Here is a 19,552-nt window from a genome sequence, read left to right on the forward strand (position 1 = left end):
ACACTACTTCTCTCAATTACGCATATAAATAGGACTATTTTATGTTATTAAATTACCTATTTTTGATTGATAGTAAACTACCTTCTTTTGATACTAAAATACATTGTTTTGATAAGTGTATTCTATAGACAGTTCATACATAAATTGTTAACGCAAGACTTTGTGTTATACAAGAACACTCATGCAGCCCGTGAGTTTTGCTATTGATTCCTTGCATAATTGGTTGGGTAAGAGCCCAAGTTCGCACGAAGAGTAGGTGTTGACTAGTATACACATATTGACTGGCAACGAGGTAACTAGTGTACGTCTATTCCCACGAGGGACTTTGAGTGACCAGAAGAGCGACCTATTTTCCGAGGCCGAGGGCCGAGGGAAATAGGCCCCTCTTCTGGTCACTCACAGGCAAGAGGTGTGTTATAAAGGCAGATATTCCCTTCCGAATTGATTAGAAATTGATCAACCCTTGGGCAAGGTAAATGGTCATGTAGTTAAATATCTCTTGCAAAACACTGGTCATGGGTTCCAATCCTTTATACACATGTGGTTTTGTTCTTAACATTTCAGAAGTATTGAGTAAATATCTACAAAAAGAGAAGTGAAATATTTTAATATTACATTTCGGTGAAGTTTTTATAATGATTATTATGTCTTAAAAGTCTATATGTTTAAAGGGGCTGCATTGTCATGACCATAGCATGCAGGCCTGTGGCTGGAATTGTGAATTCTCACCAAGGGTGCATTTTGGCGGCCGAAACCAATAATTGTTTCGGTCAGTGGCCACTGATTAACCAATGGCCAATTCAACCGAAATAGCTATTGGTTACGACCACCAAAACGAACACCCAGTTACTGCGCGTGCTTTTCATAGATATCTAACACAGGGAGGGTGCAAGCGTGCAGCAACTGGGTGAGATTTCATATGTGTCCATGTAAAGCCACAAACCTTTGCCCGATTTCATAGAGCTGCTTAAACAGACAATTTTGCTTAACAATTTCCTGCTTAGCAGAAACAAGCAGGATACCATTCACAAACAATACATGTGACATGGTATTTTGGCTGGTAACCTTAATCTGGTAAGCATGATGTTGCTGTGCTTAGCTACGTTTTGTGCTTAAGCAGCTCCATGATGAGATCATGACCCACGACCCCTTAAATTCTAAAGTCTGTACTCGTCCAGAAAAGTGAATACTTTATATTACTTACTTGCTATACTCAAAGTTACATGCCTATTCACTTTTGATCGGCTGAATTTTTTTAATGTGTGACACTAGTAACATTCCTAAACTTAATGCAAGGTTACTCCCTCAAGTGACCCATTTCACAATGTGGAACGAACCTCAGCACAATTTGTGTCTACCATTGTAAATGTTGTCTGTTTTCAAAGAGATAGCAACAATGTGTGAGGGGGATTTATTACTCTGATTGTACTCTACTTTTGTTCATTAAAAAGATCACAAATTTCGATTTTTAACCGTGTACACATTCTTTAATGCTTGATAATTTCTTCAACATAAAAAAGGACACCCTCCCCCATAAAAAAAAAAAAAAAAAAAAAAAATAACATCGTAGTAAATACACCAAGTTCCTAGAATTACATAATTCTTATTATTCCACTGTAAGTCCTTTTATCATAAATTAATAGTAAAAATTTGCATTGTGTATTTGTATTTGGTATTACATTATTTTTAAAATGACCTTTATTTATTTATTATTACTTGATACTATGTACAAAAGAGTGCAAGAAATGTCAAGTCGAATGTTGATTTGGAAACAAACTTATGATGAAAAAAATAAGGAATGTAGAATTTGGAAGAAAAACTGACAGATACAAAGAGAAAAGAGCTGAAAGATCTGCATTTAAAAAAATTATTTTTCAAATAATGTTTCACTGCATCAAAATGTTCCTTATAATTAGAAGAGAGTACATACTTACTATTGAGATAGAACTCACTCCGCTTAGGTCAACATCTATTATTTGGCTGTCTATATCTTGATTTATATTCTTTTGTATAAAAGCCAAATTTGTAAACAGTTTTTACATCTTTCAAATCAAAATAAGTTGATCTGTATATAGACAATATTTTCTGAAACATATCTAAAGGTTGGTTTTACACTTTCAAGTTTAACAAGAGTCGTTAGTTTTGGGCAGGTACACAGGCCACAACAACTAGGGCTGCGATACATACTAAACTATTGTACTTTCAAGAGAACCAATCAGAGCGCTGACTGACTCTACACTAAATCCTCTACACCCCTATAAACAGGTCCACTTCTCTCATATCTCTTCAGCCTCCTGACGATGACTACAGCAAGCTCGTCGAAACATTGAGACCAATTAAGAACTCACTACGTGGTAGTGCAGTTAATAACAACCCTATAAGCTAAAGTAGTAGTCCAAGCTGATTTTCTACCTTTCGCCCAGGGAGTTGTTAAAAAGCATGACAGTTATTTTCAGAACTGAGAAGTATCCCAAAAAATCTACTCCACATTAGTAGAATATACAGCAAGACAGTTCTCTAAAGAACAAACTCTACCTGGCAAGTAGATATACACGTGGTGTTACCGCAAACAAATATATATTGATACCTGACCATGCAATGCCTCAAATCATGTATACTATACATGTACTACAATCTGTTCACCAACATGTTTGTAACCCTTCTCAGGGCGCTCACCCCCTGCCTAATCACATTATTGCCTTAGCCATTAATCCAGGGGTCTTGTAATGTCCATACTGCTCAACTCTAACATCCGATTTCCTAATAGCATTTTCTGGGGTGAGGATCGAACATCTGTTGCGAGAACCAAGAACATGCTTTTGTGGTAATATGATAATTTGATAGGAATTTAAGTTGACAAACCTAAAGCAAATCCTGCAGAGCTTTGTGTAAGTACTGACAAAGAAATAACATTGCGCCCGCTCAAGCTTTGGTAAAACTACAACTGTCAAGCATAGGCAAGCGTGTGACGTCATAATGCAGGGAGTGTCTTCCTGTAGAACTTTATCAATGAGCCAAATTTTTGACAGTGTGGGGGCACTCTCCATAGTATTTTTATCACTTCCGGTGGGTATCAGGAGTCCTGCACAGTTTTAATCAGTGTTCTGTCACTTTTGTTGCGCCATAGTTTTAAGTTGCTTTAGAGGTGGATTATAACGGCTCCTTTAAAAGTCTTATTGTCTGTGATGGATTAGATGTCTGTGGTGGTAATGTGCGGCAGTCTTTGACAACTGTTTGGGTTTGAATCAATATACCCCGGAAGTGATACAGTGTGTTCAAGAGCGCCCTCACGCGGTCAAAAATACGGCGCATCGTAACTTGCATTTTGCATAAAGGAAATAATATCTGAATGCCTGTAGGTCATTAGAGCAAGATTTGACCTCTGACCTTATCAGAGCAAGATTTGACCTCTGACCTCATCAGAGCAAGATTTGACCTCCGACCTCATCAAGTTGTCTGTGGTGTCTCCCCTTTGGATGCCAGCGGCTCTTGCATCATGGGAGCCTGACGTGTGAAGATGTGGTCGTAGTGGTAGAGTAAGGTGGCAACGAAGGAGTTGATTTGTGAGAGAGAGGCGAGGGAGATCGCCTTGTTCTTGGGCCAGACGAGGTTGGGGCCGAAGACGATGGAAATGTTGGCGGCAGACATCTTGGTCTTGTCGCTGTTTTCAGTCACCTGATATACACAGATAAAAATAAAAACCGATCAGAACCACTCTTCATAAACATATTGGGTTGGGGGAAAAAAAAAAAAATTGTAACACAGGAGTCATTTTTCTAAGTGCCTTACCACTTGGGGGTTGAACAAAGATAAATTGACTCGAGCGGTACTGGAACCTGTAACCTCCGGATCACAGTGCCAGAGATCTACAAGTGAGCTAGCTATCCCTATGTTGGTGGTCTCTGTATCTGAGGTGAAGTGCTTAAGAGTTGCCTTACCTCATGCAGAAGACGCATCAAATAATGTAAGACGTTGTAGTTCATGTCAGGGAGCTTCTCAACGATGCTCCTACAGCTTGCTATCCTAGCATCATTGTCTTGAAGACCTGTTGATTTCAAATCATAAATCAGCAGTTGAGTAATTGACCTCAATCATAAAACAGCAGTTGAATAACTGATTTCAATCATAAAACAGCAGTTGAGTAACTGATCGCAATCATAAAACAAGAGTAAAGGGCATTCACATGAGAAGGATAATACTTGGACCCTTTTTGAAACCAAGCTTTTGGCTAGGGTTCAAAGGGATTCGCTTAACTTTTTATTTCATTCACCCACCGGACGAGTCAACCAAATTTGTGGGTCTCCTGCAAGCTTTTTACAGCCAGCGTTCGCTACCACATTTAATCCACCAAATTTCAAGACTTGTCAAACCATTTGGGATTTTACCACTATACCCCAGGTGCGGGGTCAAGAGAAATTTACAAACAGTTTATCACACTTAGGCAGGACATAGGACGAGTGCTTGCTGGACATCGGTCAGTAAACGGACAAAGAATTCAACCTTATTTCTATCATGGCAGCAGGCGGGTCACTTTCAATTTTAACTGTGACTGCCCTATCTTGCAATCTTTAGCCCACTTCTATGCACCAGTCGATGTCTAGAAATCACACATGCCACCCAGCCTCCGCTACCATTGTGAATCAGGTATTAAGCCTGGTTCATACTTTTGACGTCACATGGCTGTTTTTGCAGCGAACAGATCGCAAGAGTTGAGCTCAAGTAAACTGATGCGAACTAGTCCAAATTTTGTATCGCATTCACGCTCACTTTAAATGTTACCCCTACCATGCATTGCAAGAATGTCGTCATAAAGTTCATAGGTCATTATCGGTGCCGGTAACTCCCTGAAGAATGTCTTTAAGATGAGAGCTGGGATATGAACGTCAACCAAGGCCTCAAAGTCCACGGCTACTCCTTGATTGTACTTCCTCTGTACTTCTTTCACTGTGATGGCGTTGGGGCATCGGCGGAATATTCCTTCAGTCTCTAAACCTACAACCAAACATGAAAACGTAATAGTTTCAATAATAGGCAGTTCTTATTCAGTGTTTTATCACAGTGGAATGGATAGATCAAACTGCTTTACACTATTTTAAAAAAAGATTTGAAGAGCTGTTATCCAACGAGACCCATTTTATTTATACCGCACTTCAAAGACACTGGACACCATTGGTGCTTGTCAAAGAACAGTCTTCTCACTGGCTGTATCTCAACATATGAATAAAATAACAAACCTGTGAAAATTTGAGCTCAATCGGTCGTCTAAGTTGCCCTGGTCAAACGAAGTTGTGTGCGTTCAGATGCTTGATTTCGAGACCTCAAATTTTAAATCTGAGGTCTCGAAATCAAATCCGTGGAAAATTACTTCTTTCTCGAAACCTACATTACTTTAGAGGGAGCCGTTTCTCACAATGTTTTATACTACCAACCTCTCCCCATTACTCGTTACCAAGTAAGGTTTAATGCTAATCAATATTTTGAGTAATTACCAATAGTATCCACTGCCTTTAAAATGAGAAAATAGTCTTTTATAGCACTGAAAAGGTACTCAAGGCGCTTCAACAGATAGACATATTCTAAGACAGGTTTTTAAAAAAACAATTTGGAGTACAATACCAAGTTTACGTCACAAGGTACTGGGGCTCCTTCAGCAGGCATTGCCAGGAACAATTTCTTCAAGTGTTAATATTCTGAATAACTATTTAAAACCAACAAAAAGCTAGTTTACATGGCTGAGATTGAACCTACCTCTTGTCCTTACTGCTTCAACTGTTTCTCTCACGATCTTGGGAATCGGTTGCCCCTCATTCTCAATCAAACTGAAAATAATCAATCAAGATCAAAATAGTACACCAATATGAAACTCAAAAGAGTTTGGAGTGTTAAACTTCCATGTATTCTACAAGGCCTTGAGTTACACAAGGGCCACTCAGCCCATGGCCTTCGTTGCCCCTGGTCTTGACCTTCGTTGCCCCTGGTCTTGGCCTTGGTGCCCTTCAAAAATTCCCATTAAGATTTTCCAATCGAATGCCCTTTGCAAAATGAAAATTGGCCTTGTCCTTTCAACATGTTCAAAGATGAAATTTTAGGCCTGCTCTAAAAAAAGAAAAACTCACAAACTTTTGTATTTATAATTTAAATAATGTTGCCTGATATCTTACATTTCAAGTGGGACTCCAAACTGTTGTGTTTTCGGCGGCTCTTTAGGTGCATCTACCGCTGTGGTGTTCGGACTCGATGCTGTCTGTCGTTGTTGTCTCCCTCTACGTCGCTCAATCATTTGCATATCATGCCTGGAAGTTTTAAATGAGTTAACACACTTTTACTATTTTTAAATTTTCATATAAACCACTAATGAGTGAATGAATGTATGGCATAGTCAGTGCTTTCCTGATTCCTGTGAAGAAAAACAAATCCACAGGCACATGACTCAGTAGGGACTTGAACCAAGGACCTTTGCCATGCTGGATGTCTTACCACTAGACCATCGAGCTAGCCCAGTGGCTAGAGGCAGTTTGAATCCTATATTTTAGCAGCGGGTACCATAACATGGCAAAAGATCAAGAGGGTGCCTACAGCAACATTTGTGGACACCCTGTAGCGGGAATCTGGGCCCAATTTCATAGAGCTGCTAAGCACAAAAAATTGCTTAGCGCGAAATTTCTTCCTTGATAAAAACAGGATTACCATCCAAATTTCCATTTGTTGCATATTGCTTGTTACTGGTATTCAGCTGTTGTTGGCTTATCCTGAAAATCACAAGGAAATTTGGTTGGTAATCCTGTTTTTATCAAGGCAAAAAATTTCATGCTAAGCAAATTTTTGTGCTTAGCATCTCTATGAAATTGGGCCCAGACAGCGAAGAGACAAGGGTGTTACTATGAGCATCTTATGAGCATTCAAATTGGTGGCTGCGACTACAGATATGACTGTTGCTAAGGACATCCTATACTTCAACACATAATGATGCGGAAGTCTAGCCATAGCCATAGCCATAGCGGTAGCTAAGTCCTTAGTCTCTGATTCAAGGCCTAAGTCTCTGATTCAATGGCACTTACTTTTTGACAACCTCTGGAATGGCTAAACGCTCAATGTCCATCAACCCATCCAACTCGCTCATGAGATGAACATAGGTAACCTTGCGACTGAACTTGGTGCTGACGAGATGCCTGAAGATACCCCAGAATACCTTGACAAGATTGGAAGGGTGTACGATGATCAGAGCCTTCAGATTCTTCTTGAACCTAGCAAATTAAACCATCAAGAAGGAGGAACAAGGGATGAAGTTTAGAATTGTTTGAGTGTTACATATGAAGTGTGGACCTGAGAAAACAGTAAGTCCATGTAAGAATGCAGGGACTTAAAGGCAGTGGACACTTTTGGTAATTACTCAAAAATATTTATTAGCATAAAACCTTACTTGGTAACGAGTAATGGGGAGAGGTTGGTAGTATAAAACATTGTGAGAAACAGCTCCCTCTGAAGTGAAGTATTTCAAGACTTTAGTGAAGTATTTCAGATTTAGAATTTGACGTCTCGTAATCAAGCATCTGAAAGCTTGATGACAATAATACTTGATGACCAATAGTATATATAAAAACATTTGTGAAGTAACACTAGCCCGTGTTCTTAAGTGAACAAGGCGACGGAATTTCCACAGAGTATACAAACAAGTGCTTTTTGTCTCAGTGTCAGTGGGCATGTACGTTATACACTTTCAAACTGGGAAACAATAGGGGTCCCCGCTTGGGTGAAGGTGCCCAGGTTTGAAAGGGTGTACAAAACCAATGGGGGCTCTTGCCACAAAGTAAGAGTACAAACAAAAGAGAGACAATAGGAGGTCCTCAATCGCAGATGCTTCAACACTTTGGTGTGTGCGCAAGTTTGCGTCAAACAAAGCTAAAAGCCATACAAGGTATGGGTTGTAAAAATAGAGAAGTTTCTTCAAAAGACACAAAGAGCCCAGAGGTAGGTATTGATAATACTCGATATAAACTATCAACATTAATTATTGACTGCTTACTTTCTGTCCAGCTCCCTGTATGCCTGGGTCAACCAGTTGAACGAGGGTCTATTTACGTGGACCAATCCGTGTTGAAACACCACCAGTGTGTAATCATTCTCCACATACTGATCAAGTGTGTACTTCAGAAACCTGTACAAAATAATATACACAAACAGATAAAATAAAAGTGCATTTGTAAGACATTTTTATCAAATTCCAAATTCGATTTCACAACAAGGTTAGCTTTATTAGGAACACATCAAAGAAAGGCCAAATAGATCCCTTTGCATTGGCCGCCATCATTGATGAGGTGTGCATGCATGAAAAGCTATCATTGGCCGAGAGTTGTGCACAGCGCGCACTCGCGTCCACGTTTCCATTGTTTGTCATCAAAGATGGTGGTCAATGATGTCATGTGCAATCCATCTATTCACTTCAGTAACAACATGTAACACAATCCAGTACAACAAAATCCAAGCACACTGTAGATCTTCTTCATACGAAACCATAATTTGTTCAGCAAATAAAACACTTTAATTCATTCTTTCAAAGTGAAACAGTTAATACAAAATTATTTGAAGTAAATTCATTGAAGCCCTAATACATTTAAACAAAGACCTACCATCAGTGACAACAAGTTACCCAAAGCCAGTGAGTTTAAAAACTACATGCAATGTTCCATTCACAAAACACAGCAGACAAAACTACCATTCAATCACAATTGGTCGGGTTGGTGCCAGAAGAACTAGTGAACAATTCAGCTTTCGGTAAACATGGTGAGACCTTAGAAATCCCAAGCCCATTGTCAGTATTGTTATATGTGTGTTTTCATATCCCGCGCATCATCGAACACTAACACTGAAGGATCCACCTTTGAAATAACAACAAAACAATCTTCTGTTTCAGTTGTTATTTATAGCTTGATACGTGAGCACTGAACAGAACTTGGAGTTGACTCTACTGCCTAATGTATGACGTAGTGGTTTACAAAATGTGAGCTTGAAAATGAGAATACCTCATGTATGTACGCTTGCTGCCACTGCAAGCAGAGACTCTATGATTCTGTCTGTAACCTTGGATTCTACAGTTAGCAGACAGAGACCTTGAAAATCATTACGGTGCATTGCATCTAGTAGGGAAGGCAAGCCCAAATTTGCAGGAAGCTGCGGTTGCTTTTAAACCGTGGGGTCAGCTTTTCCTATTTTCATTCTGGTCTTGCAATTAAAATAGTGGTCTTGTAACAAAGAATCTGTTCCAGTAAAAATGTTGATTTACAAGCCCTGCTGACTTATTGTAGATTTTTCCCCCCAAATTAAGTATTACGTGCCTGGTTTGAAGTGTTTTAAATATCAAGAGAAACTGGCAACATTATGTTTCTTTATATATTTGGTTTGCGGTAACAGCATGTGTGTATCTATTTGCCAGGTACACTTTGTTCTTTAGAGAACTGTCTTTCTATTATTCTACTACAGCGGAGAAGATTTTTTTGCACTGTACAGGAGACTTCTCAGTTCTGAAAAGAACTGTCCTGCTTTTTGACTACAGTTTGTTTCTTTGCATACACGTATCCCTACATTGTATCACTACATTGTGGAAGACAATGTCACAAAATCGATCAGCATTATTGTATCGTAACTTAACTCTGATTAATTTGCTAAGCCTGACCTGCTGCAAAGCACGGATGGGTTGGGTTACTGACTCCGTCGGAAGTAGGAAGGCTTAGGATTCAGAATTCAGTTGTATAATCAAGCGAAACTACTCAGGGTGATTGGTTCAAACGAATCCAGCTGAATCAATCTTTTGAAAACTGAATCGTTGATACAGTGGAAATTTTGTCTTTACCATTCCTTTAAGATCTCACAGAATAACAAAGAAAAAGGTAAAAACTCACCCGAGTAGCCTTGCGGTGTTGTAGGTTTTTGTCGGAGGTAGGCGATTACAAAAGAAGAGAACCAACTTCCTGCCAACACTGTCGTCTCCTGTAATTCCAAACAAAAAAGCTCTGAATGTACATTGCATTTTTTGATACAAAACCCCACACATTGCAAGGTAGAAACTATATTTTTTACAAGATAGTATTTAATTTCAGTTAAAAGTTTGTTCAGTCAGGTCAGATTGGTAAGGTCAATCAGGTACTTGAGAGCTAAATTGTTTAAAAGATTGCTATTTAAACTTGTTTATAATGTGTTTGTGTATCATTTCATTGTAATTTTGATATTTGTACACTTTTTTACACGTTTTTGTAATATTGGTTCCAACTTAGGCCCCGACCTCAAGATTTTGAAAAACTAGCCAGGCCAGTTTGCTTTATTTTTGAAAAGGCACCAAGGCATTTTCTCCTTGGTAAAGGGCACTCTAAGAAAGAGGAAATTGCAAATTTCTACTGGAGCATTTCAAGAGCACCAAGGCAATGACCAGGGGGCACAGAGGCAATCGCCTTAATTGCTTCTGTAAAATATCAGGCCTAATCTAGCTACTAGTCATTTGACGGATTTTGTATTTTTATACCTCCATATTGCAACAAAACTTCTTTTCAAAAAGAAGCTACCACAAATGGCATTACAAAAGTGATGATGTAAAGATGCTTTTTGCAAATCCTCCTGAATCTTACCTGCAACTTGAATGATGTTGTGTTTTGCAATATCTTCAAACGTGTCCTCTTGTTGTACAATATCGACCGTTTCCATATTGTCTGCCGTCGGTGTTGCTCCGGCTGAGCTTGCGGCCTGGCTCCCATCCCCGCCGGCCCCACCAGATTCATCAGAGGGTGATCGTAATTCTACATTCATCAGGGAGGACAAATATTTAGGCAAACTTAATCCTCCTACTCTTTGACCATTCAATGCCAATATCATGATTCAAAGTGGTTTTGAATGATAAACTAAGTACGCCAGCCTGCACTATGATATCTAGCGGTGAATGCATCTTCACAGTACACAGCTGGACCCCTCCTACTATTTGACCACTCATCAATGCCAATATCATAATCCAAACTGTGGTTTTGAATGATAAACTATGCCAGCCTGCAATATGATACCTAGTGCTGAATGCATACACAGTACACAGTCAACCCTCCTACTGTTTAACCATTCAATGCCAATACCATGATCCATTGTGGTTTTGAACGATAAACCAAGCCATGGCCAATGATTAACATGGTATTTTAGAAATTGAAACCAACACATTGATATCACGGCTAATGTTTCACTTGACTTCACTTTTTAATATTTAATTTCCGCAAAGTGCTTGAGTTTGGCTTCAGGCATCGTCAATGCACATTTTTACAAGGAAACTGTGTATAAATGTCTTTACAGGGGAAATGGCAATAAAAAACAAACAGCAATCCTATTTTTAGAAAAGTGCTGTATACCATTGTGTGAGCAGTACTATTGTGTGAGCCGTACTGCATATATTCGCCCTAAGGCAGTGCATGACGCAATCGCTTCAATGCAAACATCCTACGGTGTAATTTTAGTGTTGTTTTAAAAAGCATTCCGTACTAATGTCTGATGCTCAAAATACATAATGTGACTTGTCTGACAAATAAATATTCCACCACTACATGTAGCGCTCACATGCAGAGATGCCAAGTCCAGAGGCCAGCTATGCGTGAGATTTTTCAAAGCTCACCACCCCCCCCCCCCCCCGAATTTTTGCCAGTTTTAGAAGGCCTTTCGAAATCGCCGCCCAACTTTTTATTTTATTTTTTCTTTTAAATAAAACAAATTGCAGAAATTTAATTGTGGACTTTTAGTGTTCCAAATTGCATCAAAAACCTCTTCAGAATAATTAAAACTCACATGAGGTACACAGGAGTTGTTGATGGTTAATGTGGAGGTACGATTGTGTCAGATTATTTCCTTCCAAAATAAAAAAAAATCAACTAAAAATGATGTCCAAAATCCTCCGCTCACTTCTTCGCCTGTTTGTGTCTTCGCTAGTGGAGCGCATTTAACGAATTTGCTAAACGAATCGGGAAAAACTTGTGCGCAATAGCCGTTTTGCGCACTGCCGAATTTTAGCTGAACCTGCTGGGAGAGCAAAAGCGTGCGCAATCTGGAAAATTGTGCTCTGTTTGTGATGATTCTGATAAACCGCGTGCAATCTGAAGATTGTGCAAACATTGTATATTGCGTTTTTTGTACACACGAGCATTGTCGTTAATTTGTATGTTTTTCCCGGTCTGGCCCCAATGCTTGAGAAAATGGTTGATGTGCGTGTGAGCGTGAGACAGAGCCCAAATGCGTGAGTCTCACGCCTAATGCGTGAGACTTGGTAGGTCTGCACATGATAACTGCATCTGCACACCAGACTGCCATTAGTAATAAAGGTGTAAAAAACAAGTATATTAAAACAAAATTCACTTTAAAAATCTTGCGACACCTAGAACAATTATAGTAAACCAATGTTGAAATGGAAAAAGAACACTCATAAGTTCAAAGCAAAACAAAACCCAAAACTAAAACCAGAAATAAACTATAAACTCTGACATGACAAGTGAAGTGTTTACCAAATATATTAAATAATGAAAAAAGTGTGTTACTGTAAACTTTTTTAAAGATAGTGAAACAAAACAAAAAGTAGAGACCGAGTCTTATTCTTTAAACTTCATTTAGAGAAGTGTTAATTTACCCGTAACCCTGCTGTACCAATACCCAATGATATACAATGTTTGTTCAATCCATGTTATTATTTTCAATGAAAACAGTAAACCTTCAAATACACTGCCACTCCCACAAACATGTTTACTCACTGCAACAGTGCGGGGTATGTGAAGCATGACATGCATTTCAATAATGACATTGACAATATTTTTTTCTACTCACTCAACTGGGCGTTCGAAACAATTTCTGTATCTTCTTGCTCAAGTGACAGCTCGTTATCCTCCTCGAAATCGTCCATGCTGTGAGCAGCAAAGGCCCCTTCCTCGCCCTCAGGAACTCCTCTTCCCTCTGCTGGGACATCTAAATCTATACTTAAATTCTCCCTGTTCGCGCTTGTTTGTGTTACTTCCGCCATTTTTCTCATTCATGTTCGAGTAAAATAATACTGAAAACATGGAACAGTCGTGCGCGGACCTTTTATTTTCCTGTTAAAAAGTCAAAACAGCGCCACCACGTGTCGGAGATGTTTATTTTGAGATGAAAACCAAAGTGGTGGCGCCCTTGAAGCGTTGCCCACCGCCATTTTTTTTTAGACATTTCACGTGCACACAAAACAAACGTTATCGTTTCGTCGACAGCAATTTTTTGCTGAATTTTTTTTAAGTGACTGGAAAGCCGAAGCAACTCCAGCCATGGCAGCCTACAAGGGTCAGAAAGTGCAGAAGATTATGGTTCAACCCATTGTATCCTTTTAAGACGTCTACAGGAATATTTATATGATTTTTTTAGATGTTTTTGTTCAACGTTTTTTTTATAACGTTTTGGTTGTCTGGCGTTGGTTGTTCCGTTGATCTTTGACTCACCATGGGATGACCAAGTCGACCTTTTATTTTTAGATAGGAAGGAGAGAAGTCAATGAATAGAATTGTTCTTCATTTTGCCTTGTTATTTTCCACTAGAAATATTTTAGAACTTGACAATAATAAAGGTTACAAATATGGAACGCTATTTATTTCAGTATCACTATAGTATCAATCATTTTATTTTTTAAAATTAATTTATCATTTTGTTTTTTGGGGATTTTTTTTATTTTATATATTTGTTTGTATTTGTAAAAATTAAATGCTTTCTGAATTTTTCTGTGTGATGAAGCTAATGTAAGGTGACAAGTTGGCAGTGCTATCCGATAAATTTAAGAAGAGCATCATTCATGATCAAGTTGAGGTGCGCAATATAATTTAAATTTGAATTTTGATGCCAACAACTTGAATTGAACAAGTAAATACAAGTTCACTTCATTGAATTTGATTTAAATTTATAATGCAATTTTATTGTGTGGATTTGTGTGTGAGCAGAACAGTTTACTTTCCTTAACTCTTTCCTTTTTGAATTGTTTCTTGTTGTAGAATCTTATCTTCAGATATTTACAAAACGTAAGTTAAGTATTTCTTATGACTGAACTGCATTTTATAATTAATAAAGACAGTGACTACGACGTGGTGCACAACAATAGGTCTATATTACACAAAGACACTGTCGGCCAAGGCTTGTTGCCCTGCTCCCCTTGGTACTGGCCCTTGGCGCCCCTTCAAGATTTTACAGTCAAAGTACCCTTTGCAGAATGAAAATGGCCGCTTGGTTTTGCAATCTATAAAAGATGAAATTCCAGCCCAACAACAACTCACAATTGATTCCTTATTTATTAGAGATTGAAGATTGTTGTCTTCTTGAGTTCTTGATGTAAAGTTATAGTGTATTTAAGAACTTTATTTGGTATTAATATTACTTTTATTAGTGGCTAGTCAGTTTATAAATTTGTGGATTTGTTTATATTTTTCTTGCAGAGATCGAGAGTTCAGGTGTGGTTATATGACCAGGTCAACATGCGCATTGAAGGACACATTATCGTTAGTGAATACATAATAATTTACCATTGATATGTGATTTCTTTCTTTTTGGGAAAACAGAAAACTGTGTCAATTTCTACAAAGATTCTTGAATTAACTGTAAATTATTTGTTTGTTAAGGGACAGTTATGTCCATGCAGGAAGAATAATCCTTAATTAAAATAACAATCTGAAAAACGTTTCATACAGAAACGTTTCTCGGATTGAAGTTTGTTTGAATGATTTTCTCAAGATGTTATACATTTAGCAACAGCTGCAGTGCTTTTTACCAAGTAAGTTTTTTATGATTATTAATTTATTGACTAATCACAAACAGGCCTGTATGCTTCGTTTTTTAAAGGGTAAGGGCACCAAGGCATTTTCTCTTTGGCAAAGGGCACCCTATGAGGGAATTGTAAATTTCTACTAGAGCATTTCAAGGGCACCAAGGCAATGACAAGGGGCAACGGGAGGCAATCGCCTCCGTTGCCTCCGTGAAGTATCAGGCCTGCACAAAGATATACCCTCCCTTTAAACTCGACTTGGAAACATACACAGTTTTCTCTTGCATTCCTAAAAGTGGAAATACCTGTTTAAGTGTTGAGGTAACCCCAAATATTGTTTTAAAACCTTTGAGGTCTTAATAAAACCTACGATAACGAGGTAAGCATTGACGCCATGGAATTCATTTTGTCTGCAGGGTTTTGATGAATACATGAATCTAGTCTTGGATGAAGCAGAAGAGGTTCACCTCAAAACAAAAGCAAGAAAACCACTCGGTGAGTTCATTGTTTTAGAGAGCAAGATCTTGTCTCAACAGAATCCAACCCTCCTACTGTTTGTACCATTTTTTTTAGCAAGTTGACAGACTCTAACCCTCTAAATCGGTTAAGTCTGTCCCACGCCAATATGGTTCATCAGGCCGGTGTTTATATCCACGATCATGATAAAGTGCCTTGCGCAGGAACGCACAAGTGTCACAACTGACCTGGCCTAGATTCAAACCCACATTCTGTATTAATTACAGAACTTGAGTCCACCACCCTAGACCACTTGGCCACACACCCCTCAAACAAAACAAGCAGTTGATTTTAACTTTGCTACGTAGTGCAGTAATCAGTCCAACAGAATCCATCAAAACATAACAAGCTGTTGGATTTTAAAGGGTTGTAGATGGTTACGGTCAATTTAACTCATTGTTTTGTTTCTGTTTTACAGGAAGGATAATGCTAAAGGGAGATAACATCACGTTAATACAGAACGCTCAAGAATAACGAAAACCCTTCATTCCGTCAAGCTGGAACTTTGATATTATTTTTGTAAATATACTTAGGAATCGTGTTTGTTTGTTTGTCTTTTCAGTTGTTTTTGTTGTTGTTCTCTTTGTTTCATGTATCATAGCAACTGAAAAGGTCGAAGGTCATTACAATGACCTACACGCTCAACCCTTTAGAGACGATAGTGTCAAGAACTAGCTTGTACCAAAATGCTTGTAGCAGCCGTCAACAGAGCCACAAGATCTCACCTACTTCCTCTCAATCAAAAAGGTCAAATTAAGAGGTCATGACCTGAGTTGACACTTTCTAATGTTGTCCATGTTAACATAGTATCTATTGTTCTATAACGAAACAACATTACTGTTTTACATTATTTTTCAGACACTTGTATAAGGAAACAGAAATCAAAAACTCCACAATATTGACCATGACTGGGCGTATTGCGATGGTTATAAAGGAGTGACTAGTCTCTGAAGGGTTAATGTTCTATTTACATTAGAAGTACACCAGAACTTATTTAATTAAGAAATCATCACACAAATTTGTTTTGATCAAAAAATCAACATATGGAGATTGTCTGTGTTCGATTAAGTCGATTTAGTTTTATGAAATGATGCCTTGGATTTTTACTGCTTTTGTAAAAACAATTCTGGGTAGCGTCTCCGTATTCCATTTAGTGTTAATTTGTGTATTTGTGAGTGTATGTAAGAAATTGTGTTTAAGTTTACCTCCAGGAATGTTGAGGATTTGTTGAGGGTAGAAACTTGCCGGTGGTTGGTTTTAAAAGGGGGGAGTGTTTTTACACGCGTTACATGTACAACTGTATACATTTGCCAGGAAAAGCAAACCTCCTGTGTTTTGTCTTGTCAGTGCATCAATGTTATGGCACTTTTTGAATTTGTCCGAAGTACAATTTTTTTCTAAGATACTAAGTTTTGGCAACATCGAGATACATTTTTGCACTGATAAGATTATTCCAAGCAGTAATTCAGTGGAAAGATACCTTTTTTGTCAATACTCATATTGTGTCACAGCCTGTTTTGTACTTGATACAAACGCTTACTTTAAACACATCTGTTTTTGTGTCACATTTAAACAGTACAATTATTTAGTATTTTGGGACACCTTTGCTTAATTGACAAGTGAAAGTCAGTCAGCACCTATAGAGTTAGACTACCCGGTACACTAAATACCAAAACACTTTAATTTTTTTCATTCCTTTTTCATCTACATACTGTACAAAACACTACCGTTTGACTTAAAATTTCATAGATTTCATAGATAAGATAGAATAGGTAAAGAAGGCACGAATGGAGGCAGTTTTATATAAATATTTCTTTTCGGAACAATAAAAAGGTTTTGAATTTTGTACAAATAACATTGTGGTAAGATCATGATTTATCTGGATGGAGTTACATAAACCCCTCAAAGGAAACAAAATCAATACGAACAAAGCAGCGTGGGCGCCATTTAGGTAGAGAAAATGTTTCGATACTAAAGGCAGTTGTCTCCATTGATATAAATTGTTGCTAATTCTGAAACAGAGTCCAGTACATCATTTCACTCATGCCTACAGCGCTGTATGTACTAGGCTGGATCTGCAGTGACTTCAATGGGAAACCAAGATGATGGGGAAGCAGAAGCCTACAGCTACCCGATGGCCCTCTTAGAAGAAAAAATAACACACACAAATATTTCAATATTTACAGATACTTCATACAATTTACATCTTGATAATGACTATAAAACAAGTATAAAATATTTTTCTTGCAGTAAATCTATTGCATATCTACACAAAATTCATGGAATTCATTCTTGAATTCACAACACAAAAAATACTATAACTATGTTTTTATATATTTCGATTTTTTTTCTATTTCGTAAGTGAAAGCCAGCTGGGCTCGTGTGCGCTCTGTGTACTTACTAGTCCCTGCTGTGTAATAAAAAAACTAGAGAGAAATATTCCAGGAAAAACATATACAAGTCAGGCAGGGACTGAAAACCCAACCCACATAGTGCCCCCTGCATGATTCTAACCAGGGTACTAGAGGTGGAAGGTAGGGACTGAAAACCCAACCCACATAGTGCCCCCTGCATGATTCTAACCAGGGTCATAGAGGTGGAAGGCAGGGACTGAAAACCCAATCCACATAGTGCCCCCTGCATGATTCTAACCAGGGTACTAGAGGTGGAAGGCAGGGACTGAAAACCCAACCCACATAGTGCCCCCTGCATGATTCTAACCAGGGTACTAGAGGTGGAAGGCAGGGACTGAAAACCCAACCCACATAGTGCCCCCTGCATGATTCTAACCAGGGTACTAGAGGTGGAAGGCAGGGACTGAAAACCCAACCCACATAGTGCCCCCTGCATGATTCTAACCAGGGTACTAGAGGTGGAAGGCAGGGACTGAAAACCCAATCCACATAGTGCCCCCTGCATGATTCTAACCAGGGTACTAGAGGTGGAAGGCAGGGACTGAAAACCCAATCCACATAGTGCCCCCTGCATGATTCTAACCAGGGTACTAGAGGTGGAAGGCAGGGACTGAAAACCCAACCCACATAGTGCCCCCTGCATGATTCTAACCAGGGTACTAGAGGTGGAAGGTAGGGACTGAAAACCCAACCCACATAGTGCCCCCTGCATGATTCTAACCAGGGTACTAGAGGTGGAAGGCAGGGACTGAAAACCCAACCCACATAGTGCCCCCTGCATGATTCTAACCAGGGTACTAGAGGTGGAAGGTAGGGACTGAAAACCCAACCCACATAGTGCCCCCTGCATGATTCTAACCAGGGTACTAGAGGTGGAAGGCAGGGACTGAAAACCCAACCCACATAGTGCCCCCTGCATGATTCTAACCAGGGTACTAGAGGTGGAAGGTAGGGACTGAAAACCCAACCCACATAGTGCCCCCTGCATGATTCTAACCAGGGTACTAGAGGTGGAAGGCAGGGACTGAAAACCCAACCCACATAGTGCCCCCTGCATGATTCTAACCAGGGTACTAGAGGTGGAAGGCAGGGACTGAAAACCCAACCCATATAGTGCCCCCTGCATGATTCTAACCAGGGTACTTGAGGTGGAAGGCAGGGACTGAAAACCCAACCCATATAGTGCCCCCTGCATGATTCTAACCAGGGTACTAGAGGTGGAAGGCAGGGACTGAAAACCCAACCCACATAGTGCCCCCTGCATGATTCTAACCAGGGTACTAGAGGTGGAAGGCAGGGACTGAAAACCCAACCCACATAGTGCCCCCTGCATGATTCTAACCAGGGTACTACAGGTGGAAGGCAGGGACTGAAAACCCAACCCATATAGTGCCCCCTGCATGATTCTAACCAGGGTACTTGAGGTGGAAGGTAGGGACTGAAAACCCAATCCACATAGTGCCCCCTGCATGATTCTAACCAGGGTCATAGAGGTGGAAGGTAGGGACTGAAAACCCAACCCACATAGTGCCCCCTGCATGATTCTAACCAGGGTACTAGAGGTGGAAGGCAGGGACTGAAAACCCAACCCACATAGTGCCCCCTGCATGATTCTAACCAGGGTACTACAGGTGGAAGGCAGGGACTGAAAACCCAACCCATATAGTGCCCCCTGCATGATTCTAACCAGGGTACTTGAGGTGGAAGGTAGGGACTGAAAACCCAATCCACATAGTGCCCCCTGCATGATTCTAACCAGGGTACTTGAGGTGGAAGGTAGGGACTGAAAACCCAATCCACATAGTGCCCCCTGCATGATTCTAACCAGGGTCATAGAGGTGGA

The 19,552-nt window shown here is 39.4% G+C and overlaps 2 protein-coding genes across 2 annotated transcripts; one reads left to right on the plus strand and one right to left on the minus strand.

Moving 5' to 3' along the window:
- Positions 1 to 3,229: 3,229 nt before the first annotated feature.
- Positions 3,230 to 13,055, minus strand: LOC117291595 (rho GTPase-activating protein 8-like). Its single transcript, XM_033773410.1, has 10 exons — positions 12,832 to 13,055; positions 10,617 to 10,784; positions 9,897 to 9,984; positions 8,024 to 8,155; positions 7,059 to 7,244; positions 6,162 to 6,293; positions 5,749 to 5,819; positions 4,786 to 4,992; positions 3,939 to 4,045; positions 3,230 to 3,675 (listed from the first exon to the last, which is right to left on the minus strand). The coding sequence occupies exons 1-10, from the start codon at positions 13,031 to 13,033 to the stop codon at positions 3,448 to 3,450; spliced, it is 1,521 nt and encodes a 506-aa protein (XP_033629301.1). The 5' UTR covers positions 13,034 to 13,055; the 3' UTR covers positions 3,230 to 3,447.
- Positions 13,056 to 13,187: 132 nt separating this feature from the next.
- Positions 13,188 to 17,150, plus strand: LOC117291596 (small nuclear ribonucleoprotein E-like). Its single transcript, XM_033773411.1, has 5 exons — positions 13,188 to 13,352; positions 14,016 to 14,042; positions 14,454 to 14,516; positions 15,196 to 15,274; positions 15,714 to 17,150. The coding sequence occupies exons 1-5, from the start codon at positions 13,302 to 13,304 to the stop codon at positions 15,767 to 15,769; spliced, it is 276 nt and encodes a 91-aa protein (XP_033629302.1). The 5' UTR covers positions 13,188 to 13,301; the 3' UTR covers positions 15,770 to 17,150.
- The last annotated feature ends 2,402 nt before the right edge of the window (positions 17,151 to 19,552 follow it).

This window comes from Asterias rubens, chromosome 6 (assembly GCF_902459465.1).
Source record: "Asterias rubens chromosome 6, eAstRub1.3, whole genome shotgun sequence".
In the NCBI taxonomy this organism is placed as follows: domain Eukaryota; kingdom Metazoa; phylum Echinodermata; class Asteroidea; order Forcipulatida; family Asteriidae; genus Asterias; species Asterias rubens.